Source organism: Arachis ipaensis, chromosome B07, assembly GCF_000816755.2.
Source record: "Arachis ipaensis cultivar K30076 chromosome B07, Araip1.1, whole genome shotgun sequence".
NCBI lineage: Eukaryota > Viridiplantae > Streptophyta > Magnoliopsida > Fabales > Fabaceae > Arachis > Arachis ipaensis.
This window is the reverse complement of record NC_029791.2, coordinates 58,268,282-58,278,795: the sequence shown is the minus strand read 5'-3', so window position 1 is coordinate 58,278,795 and position 10,514 is coordinate 58,268,282. Positions and strand designations below refer to the sequence as shown.

Below are 10,514 nucleotides of genomic sequence, written 5' to 3'. Positions count from 1 at the left end.
TCTTCTCAGCTGGTTGTGGGTGTGTTTGAGTGTGTTATGGTTGTTTGGGTTCATTAAATGAACATTATATGTGTTGGGCTTGGCCCAACTTGGGCCCGGTCCAACTCGTTAGCATTTTTTGCACGTTTGGCCCAACTTCGGGCCAAACCTTTAAATTTAACGCATGGTTTTTCATTTCTAATATTTTTCTAAGGTTTTTGACGGTTTTCAATTTTTCTCGTGCGGTACCAGGCAGACTTGAAGTGGTTCAATCGGTTCAACTGCTGGTTTACGGTTTTTTGCGGTTTTTTGTAGAAAGCACATTTTCTGACTCAGAAAAACCAACTGAGTCCAAAAATTACTTTTAAATCCTCAAATTCTAACTCTAACTTTTTGGAACATAATTTAGGCAATTAATTACTTAATTAACCAGTTGATTAGTTGTGGTTCTTACATTCTCCCCACCAAATAAGAAATTTGCCCTCAAATTTGAATTACCTGAGAAAAGCTCGTGATAATCCTTTCGCATATCAGACTCCAATTCCCACGTGTGCTCCTCAACTCCTGCTCGCTTCCAAGCAACTTTGACCAACGAGACTTCCTTTCCTCGCAACTTCTTCATGCTAGTGTCATTGATCCTCACTGGCGTTACTTGAAAGGTTAAGTTCTCCCTCAACTCAACCGACTCAGGCTCCAACACATGAGCCGCATCTGACGTGTACTTGCAGAGTTGTGACACATGGAATATGTCATGCAGGTTAGACAGATGAGGTGGTAAAGCAACTTGATACGCCACCGGCCCGAATCGCCTTAAAATCCCAAACGGTCCTATATACCTCAGATTCAACTTCTTGGTCTTGATTGCTCTTCCAATCCCAGTTGTCGGTGTAACCCTCAGGAACACATGTTCTCCTATTTCAAATTCTAACGGCTTCCTTCTCTGGTCCTGAATGGGCAGAAAATTGCCAATTAAGAATTTATAATAAGAACTGCGTTGCAAGTAGAGTTCTTAACTAACGAAAATTCCGCTTATCAATTTAAAAGGGTTGTCACAAATTTAGAATAAAAATACTGGGAGTAGAAATCTCAGGTCGTCTCCCAACGAGTTGACAAAAGAGTGCTATTTTATTAGTCAAGAATTTTCTGAGAAATTTTAAGAGTTGGAGAACAGAAAAATAAATGATTGTAAATTAAGGCAATGTAAATTAAAAGAGATTTATGTGTTCAAAGTAAAAAGCCTTGACCGGGAAAAGATTAATCGGAAGTTCTATCCTTGTTGGAATTCTCTCAAGTGTAATAGTAAGAGGTTGTTGTTTTCACTTAGTTAACCCTTACCGAATAAAGGAAAGTCAAGTGATTGAGTTAACTCTTATTCACAAGTCCTAATCCTCTGCTATGGAAGGATTAGCGTTAGTGACTAGAGAGCCAGCCAACAACTTCCAATTAAAACTAACACTTGAGTATTCCAACTCAAGGGTCTCCTTTCAATCAACTCCTAAGTCAAGTTGGGAGTCTACTCCATTGACATGAATACAACGTTCACAAACATATAAGAAGAGTAAAAAGAAAACATGATAAATTAAATAAAATAGAAATTGAAAATTAATTAAAGGTAAAAATAGTTCTTCGCATTAATAAATCCCAAAATCATAAACATGCGTATCTAAACAGGGTTAATGGGCAATAAAAGAGTAAAGGAATAAGGAAACAAACTAGAATAATGGAAACTTCAATGGAGGTAGTGACTCTTCTCAATATCCAAATCAAAAGCATACAAACTCTAAAACTATGAATGTGAAGAAAACCTAGAGGAATGAGTAGTATTCTCTCAAAGATTCAAAACTAAAAACTAAAAACTATGCGAATGAGAATGTGTCTTGAGTCTCTGCTCGTTCCCTGGCTCTAGTATGTGTTTCTGGGCAAAAAACTGGGTCCAAACTCAGCCCAAAATCGTCCCTAGTGTTTTTTGCGATTTCTGCAGGTAGCGCATGTCACGCGTACGCGTCAGTCACACGTACGTGTCACTGGTCATCTTTGCATGTCACGTGTACGTGTCAGGTACGCGCACGCGTCGCCGTGCAAACTCCAAATCATACGCACGCATGAGCCATGCGTGCGCGTCGCTCCTCGTTGGTTATCTCCTTTATTTCTTGTGCTCCTTCCATTTTTGCAAGCTTCCTCTCCATCCTCTGAGCTATTCCTGCCCTATATAGCCTAAAAACACTTAACACACAGATCACGACATCGAATGGTATAAAGGGGAGTTAAAATACACAATTTAGAGGCTTAGGAAGCAAGTTTTCAACCATAGAACAAAATTGGGAAGGAATTGTAAACTCATGCAAATTGTATGAATAAGTGTGCAAAGACTTGATAAAAACCACTCAATTGAGCACAAGATAAACCATAAAATAGTGGTTTATCAATCTCCCCACACTTAAACATTAGCATGTCCTCATGCTAAGCTCAAGGAGATATAAAGAATGAATGGGGAAAAGTAAGACTCATGAGATACAACCTATGAATGCAACTATATGCTAAGATGTTTCTATCTACTTGGTTAAAAGTAAATAAGCTCTCCAAGACAAAAATAAACCAGATTCCACTAATTCAAATCACATAATAAAAGACAGGTAAACTTGTAAGAGGATAGCTCATGAAAGCAAGGAACATAGAATCAAGCATTGAACCCTCACTGGTAGTGTATATGCACTCTAATCTCTCAAGTGTCTAGGGTTAATCACTCTACTCTTCTCTAGTCATGCTTTCTAGACTTTGTTCTTCATCTAACCAATCAACAAAAATTTAGTATACCAATGCAAACATCACGAGGTCTTTTCAAGGTTGTAATGGGGCTAAGGTAAGGGTGAGGATATATGTATGGCCAAGTGAGCTATAATATGAATCTTTGACTACCCTAAGTTCTCACCTAAACACACACACACTCTATGTAACTCTAAATTCATGCCTAGCTACCCGTAATTCCCACTTTTGTATCACATACTCATGTACCAAATATTTCTTTAGTTTCACCACATGTGCATTGATCTTTTATTAAAATTAGCATTGGGGTAATTTTGTCCCCTTATTTATCTATTTACTTAATTATTTGAATATTTTTGATTTGGTTTTTTTTTAAAGGTAAAAGTAACATAATATATCAATGCACATGGTATTTTAATTTTTCTGGTCTCACATGAGTAGGCACCCAAATTTCCAATATTTTGTCAATAGAACATTGTACACTTTCATCAACCCAAGTTCCCACAGTTCTCCACACTTAATTGATACACAATCTCTAACTTAAGCTATCCAAAGATTCAGTTGAGGTAATTAATTATTTTTCCGCTTAAGGCTAGTGATGCGGTAAAATATAGAACAAATGGAGATTAAAAGGCTCAAGGTGGCTAACAAAGGTGATTGAAAGGGCAGGCTCTTTGGGATAAGTGAGCTAATAACAAATGATGGCCTCAATCATATGTATGCGTGCAAATACACTAAACAATGGACATATAGAATGGAACAAAATATAGATTGCAATCATAGAGAAAAGAACACACAAGAATAATATTATGGTTAAATAGTGTAACCATGTAATTAAGCTCAAATCTCACAGGTTGTGTGTTCTTAGCTATAATTCATGTTCCAATTTACAGTCTTCAAATAAGTTTAACACAAATTTTCAATTTAAATTAGTGAAATGCTATAAAAAGGGTCTTGAAAAGAAATTATTACTTCGACCAAGCAAAACATATATGCAAACAATTATTATCATGCAATCTATCCTATCTAACAAAAAAAAAAGTCAAATGTTGGTGTTAAGAGAGAGAAGTTACCTCCGGAAGTCAAGGACTCACCTCCCCACACTTAAGGTTTGGCACGGTCCTCCGTGCCATCAGTAAGGAGCAAGGTAGGGCTGGAAGCATCGCCTCCGTTGTCTGGTTTGCCATGGCTCCCTGTGCTACTAGATGAAGGGGAGTCTGGGGTGTCCTTCTGTTCTAGAGGTGGGTAAGTACCAGCTATGAGTTCCTTCAGGTAGTTGTATCGGCGCTTGTTACGGCGCTCCATTTGCTTCATCTGCCGGTCTTGCCGGTCGAACCTCTCAAGGATCCGAAGGAACATCTGATGGATGGATGGTGCTTGTGGTGTGGATGGTGGAGTGGAAGAGGGAGGAGTATCCAAGGATGGGCCAGCAGGCCGGCTCGCAGAGGGAACTGGTGGCCTGATGTACTTCCCATTCGGGACATACTGGTCGGCCCTAGGGATCATGACCTTCGTATCTCCAGCCCGATAGGAAACACCTACTGTAGAGACTAACTCTGAAACCAAGGCAGGGAAAGGCAGGTTACCCGCAATCTGTACATGTCCCATCGCTTGCCAGATGTGGCTGGGCAAGTTGAGGGGTTGCTCTATCAGGATGCACCAGATGAGAACAACCATGTCTGCTGTGAAGGTCGACTTTTGAGTGCTCGAAAAGACATAGTGGGAGATCCCCACTGTCTCCTCTTTATTCGGGGCTCCACAAAATCAACAAAGTGTGTTGGAACAATGAGTAGATGCTCATTGTTGTAGCTCCTCTCAGCTAGGATGGGGAACATCTGTTCGCAATAACGGTTAGCAAACCATGTGGAGTCTCGGGTGGGAAAAGCTTTCTCGGAGTCATCAACTTTAAGGATTCTCTTCACCCGCTTTGTTGGTGGCTTTACACTGGTAGATGGAAGTGCTTTTGCCAGTGTTCTCTTGGTTTCTCTCTTTGTTGGTGTCTTGTCAGTGGCCTTCTCTTTTCCTTTCTTGGTACCCATGCCTAAGGAAGAAAGAAAAAGGAAGAATGTGAAGTTTAGATAACTAAAGAACCAGAAGGGAGAAAATTCCAAGTGATAATGAATGCCAAAGGAAAGATGATAGCTCAAATACATGGTAGCTACAACATGTAGGTAAGACATCAATGAGGAACAAGAAGGCAATTCATAATAATTAGATGGAAGAGAGTAAAAGCATGCAAGTAGTAGGCATGAAAAGCATAACTCAAGCATCAATAATTAAATGTGCCAATTTAGAGAGTATGTGTATGATGACAATTGTGAATGATAATCCCAAATACATTTGGGTAGTGTTTGGTGGAGAGATAGAGACGGAAAGACTGAGACTGAGAGACAGAGACTAAGAGACAGGGATTGAAATAAATCTCAGTATTCTGTTTGGTGCAAAATGGGAGACAAGAATTGAATGAAGAATGAAACTCTAATTTAATTTGCACAAAGGGTAAAATTGGAATTAATTAATTGAAATGAAAGTATTTTAGGTATAAAATGTTATTAAAGTTTCAGTCTCCATCTCTAAAAATTTCAGTTCCCTGTGTCCCTACTTTTTGGAGGTACTGAAATACTGAGATTTTAGAGACAGAGACAGAAATTTTAGTACCAGTCTCTGAACTAACAAACACGATACTGAGTCTCAGTCTCTCAGTCTCTGTCTCAGTACCTCAAAACAAACGCTACCTTGGAGTACAAGTGTTGTGAAAAAGAGGTATTCAAGTAAAAGAGTAGAACAAAATAGATTTCAAGATGCCATAGGTGCTTTTTCACAAACATTTGGTGAGCAAGTTAAAGTAGGAATGAAAATAATATAATCTAAATATATATGAGAGCCAAATTAAAATATCAATTGTCAAATCACTCCTCATAATATCCACAACTTCATTATAGTAAGGTAATACCCAAATAAAATTTCAACACCAACATAAGAATGCAAGAAAAAGAAACAAAAAGAAACCATGGATAATTAAACTAAAAGAAAAATAGAGAAGAAAGAAATATAAATTAATGTAATAATGAAAGAGTAAATGAGAGGAAGAAAAGAAACTTGATGAAGAAGATGAAGAAGGAAAGAGGAAAGTAATATATATGAATAAAGAATAAGGAAGAAAGGGGGAAGAAGGAAGAAGAAATAATTAGGATTTGAAAAGAATTAGGATTAGGGAAGTGATGATTTAAAATCATACGCTGAGGTGGTTTAATTGTGCGCCGCATGCGACGCGTAGATTGCGCAGATTGAATAGTGACGCGTAAGCGTCGGGCACTCGTACGCGTGCCTTTGATTGTGCGAATTGCACGAAGGCATCAACGCGTACGCACAACTCTCTGTTCGCGTTGGGCTTAGGGCAAAAATGGCATACGACGCGTGCGCGTCAGGGACGCGTACGCGTGATGGGGCTTGTGTTCTCAGCACAGTTCCAGCCCCACACCATCATAACTCTCTGGCCAAACGCCATTTACGCCAATTTTTTATGGTCACGTGATAAACCACTATTTTATGGTTTATCTTATGCTCAATTGAGTGGATCTTATCAATCTTTCATACACTTATCCATACAAAATGCATGGTTTTACAATTTCCTTCTTGATTTTGTGCTATGATTGAAAACATGCTTCGTGCTCTTAAATTTCCTATGTTTAATCCTCTCTTATTACCATTCGATACCGTGATTTATGTGTTAAAGTATTTTCAGGCTTCATAGGGCAGGAATGGCTTAGAGAACAGAAAGGAAACATACAGAAATGAAGGAAAGTACAAAAATAGAGTTTTGAAGAAAAAGGCAGCGACGCGTACGCATGGACGACGCGGACGCATGCCTAGCGCAAAATAGTAGCGACGCATACGCGTGGACGATGCGGACACGTGCCTCGAGCAGAACGCAAATGACGCGTACGCGTGACTGACGCATACACGTGACCAGGAAAAACTCCAAATGACGCGAACGCGTGACAGACGCCACGTGCAGGAATCTGCAGAAAACGCCCTCAGCGATTTCTGGACCCTTTTTTTGGCCCAGATCCAAGTCCAGAAACACATATTAGAGGCTATAAATTGGGGAAATCCATCAGAACAAAGGAGGCAACGAATAGGACAATTCATACAACATTCATAATACACAATTTTAGGTTTTAGATGTAGTTTTAGAGAGAGAGAGAGAGAGAGAGAGAGAGGTTCTCTCCTCTCTCTTAGGTTTTAGGAATTAGGATTTCTCTTATTTTATGGTTATTTCTTCATACCAGGTTCAATGTTCTTTAATTTAATTTCTCTTCTACTTTTATTTACTTTATCACTAGTTTATTTACTTTCCCAATTTGATTTATGAACCTTTCCATGTTAGATTTGAATTTATGTTTAAATACAATTTGAGGTATTTCAGATTTAAGATTGCTTTCTTTTATTTATGATATAAATAATTTAGATTTTTCTCCTTTTAGTTTTGGTTAAGTAATTGGTAATACTTGAGTTATCAGACTCAACAGTTGATTGAAAATTGGGATTGCTGATTGATTTGGATCTCTCTAAGCTAGTCTTTCCATAGGAGTTGACTAAGACTTGAGGATCAAATTAATTAGTCCACTTGACTTTCCTTTATTTAGTAAGGGTTAACTAAGTGGGATCAATAACAATTCTCATCACACCTGATAAGGATAACTAGGATAGGATTTCCAGTTCTTATACCTTGCCAAGAGTTTTCTTTATAATTATTGATTTATTTTTCTTCCCATTTAAATTACTTGTTCTCTATTTTAAAAACTCAAAAATATACCTTTTTCCATAACCAATAATAAATCATACTTCCCTGCAATTCCTTGAGAAGACGACCCGAGGTTTCAATACTTCGGTTATAAATTTTATTGGGTTTTGTTACTTGTGACAACCAAGTTTTTGTACGAAAGGATTCTCTGTTGGTTTAGAAGCTATAATTACAACGCGATTATTTCTATTTAATTCTTTACAGGCAGAAATCAGTTCGTTCAAAATGGCGCCGTTGCTGGGGAATTGCAAACGTGTGCCTTATTATTGGTAGTAAATATTTTATTTTGCTTGTTTATTTGTTTTTATTTTGGTTTTTAATTTTTATTAGTTACTATGAGTTCTCACCCCCGTCGCTTTGAGTTTGGTTCTAATGTTGTTGTAAGGAATGGAAGCTATAACAGGAACATGCATCAAGGTCAAAACAATCAAAGATGGAAGGAGCCACGAGGATCTGATCAACCCTTTTGGGAAGAACACCTTCCAAGATACCATGGACAACGACCATCCTACAATGCATGCCCAGACAATAGTTATGGTGGACCCTTTCGTGACAAACCACCTCCACCAAATTACTATAGTCAGGAGCCATTCCGAGGTGCATACCAAGATGATGAATATTTGTAGTTACCAACAAGCCGCACCATATGCTTATGAACCACCTCCCCAACATACCTTTGAACCACCAAACTCACAAGCCCCTTTCCACCATTCACCTCCATATGACCCTAATCCTTATCCACCACACCAACCACCATATGCACCACACCCAGAACCACCACCTCAATATTCACCATCTCCATATCCTTATCAAGAAGAATCATCTTCGTATTATGAGCCCTTTCTCCCAACAAATGAACCCTCCTATCCACCCCAACCTCCATTGGATAACAACACACTCATCTCTAATATCATTGGTCTCACCTCTACACTCCAAAATCTTATATCCCGCATTGACCAACCCTATACCTCCAATATTCAACCCTCAAGCTTCAGTGCACTTTCTTTTCAACCACATAATAATCTTCCCATCCCATTACCACCCTCTATAGAAGAGCACCCACATCCATCAATCCAAGAGCAAGATGATCCCAGTTATGCTATTGATATGGAACAAGAAAGAAGAAATCATCTTCGTGAATCCATACTTCATAAGAAGCTAGAGGAGGCCCTACAGATGAAGGTATTGGAGACCCTTGAAGTCGAAGGATTGGTTGAAGAATTAGTAAAGGAAGACATCAAGGAGGAGTCTGATTTTGTCTTAGAGCAAGAGGAGGCCCAAAATGTGGAGATAGGAGAGACCCTTAAAGATGAAGGAATAATTGAAAGGAGTTGTCATGGAAAGAAAATCATCAAGGATGAGTACGATTTTATACTAAAACAACTGGACAAAGCAGTAATTATTGAAGAGAAAGAAGTGGTTGAAGTCTAGGAGATGCAGAACCTCCATGGGAAAGTCCAGTCATAGAACCTCCTTCCAAGATGTTTGAATTTGCTGCCAAAGAGGGTGTACAACCTCCAAGGCATATCATGGCTAAAGACTTTGAAGAGGTTAATCAAGAGATGGAGATTAAAGAAGAAGAAGCACAACCCTCCATGCCCTTGGTAAGCCATGAAGAAGAGTTTGATTTAGAAGAAAGCTACCAAGAGGAAGATGTTGAAACTAAAGAAGCTTGCAAAGAGGTGGAAGTTATCAAGGAAGAGCACAAGGGAATGGAGCTTGAAATCACCTTGCCAAACTTGTTGCAGACCTCACCCCCAAAGCCATTGCCATCCAATACAACATTCAAGTGGGTAAAATTCTTATCCTTGACCTTTACTTTCCCACTTGAATATGGTTTACTTGAGACAGATGGTCAGCTCAGAGCTCTTTGTGGCTATAAGAGTAAGAGGGAGATGGTCAGTGGTTGGAAACACAATCCTATGTTCATTGTGGTAGGAAGCTCACGGCTAAATTATCATGGTTGGAGGAATACTAAATTGAATGGGTCTAGGAAACTGTTTAAATGCCTTAGTGAGAATTCAGATTGCTTACCACCCGGATAGAATCATGATGATCAACTTGAAAACAGGTGTAGAATCAAGATTTGGGATCCGAGAATATATGAGGATCAAATTTGGGAGCTCAAAGCTTGTGAAGAACTCCATCAAAGATTGAGAAAGTTACTTGGTATTGATAGAGCTTATTAGAAGTCCAAGCATTGGTGGAAGTTTCAAGACGAGTTCAAGCACAAGCCACTATGACAAGGAGCTCACCAAATGTCCAACTTAAGGACTATATCTAAAAGTGCCAGGTGGGAGACAACCCACCATGGTATAATCGTTCCTTTTTTATTCTTAATCTTATTTTATTTTATTTTTACTAGTGTTCATTCATAATTTCTGCATATTCACTTGCATCTTGCATTTGCATTTGCATATTGTATAAAAAAAATGCACGCGACGCATAAGCATCGCTGACGCGTCCGCGTTATTAGTGCATTAGAAACAAGGAAGAAAAGTAGCAGAGAGTCATGCGAAGGTGTGGCTGGAGGCGTGCCTTAGGCATAACCATGCCCACGCAACCGCGTCGCTGACGCGTCCGCGTCATGTTGAAAAATAGCCTTCCCACGCGACCGCGTCACCCACGCGACCGCGTGGCCCTGCAAAATCGACATAAAGTGGTGTATGGCAGAGAGTTATGATGGAGCTGGGCTGGACTCGTGCTAGAAACACAAGCCCTATCACGCGAACGCGTGCCCCACGCTTCCGCGTCGTTTTTCAAAATATGGCCATTCACGCGATCACGTCACCCACGCGAACGCGTCACCCAAATTTTTGGCAGAATGCGTATAAAACAGAGAGTTGTGCTTACGCGAGGCTGCACTCGCGCCAATGGCACAGTTCATTCCACGCGAATGCGTGACCCACGCATCCGCGTCACTTGAAAATAGCCCAACCCACGCGTCTGCGTCGCATGCGACGCA

General features: G+C 39.6%; 1 protein-coding gene across 1 annotated transcript; it reads right to left on the bottom strand.

The window, feature by feature from the left end:
* LOC107607322 lies at nt 352–4,350 on the bottom strand. The gene is made up of 3 exons (XM_016309290.1): nt 4,252–4,350; nt 478–925; nt 352–368 (listed from the first exon to the last, which is right to left on the bottom strand). Exons 1-3 carry the CDS (start codon nt 4,348–4,350, stop codon nt 352–354), a joined length of 564 nt encoding a protein of 187 aa, XP_016164776.1.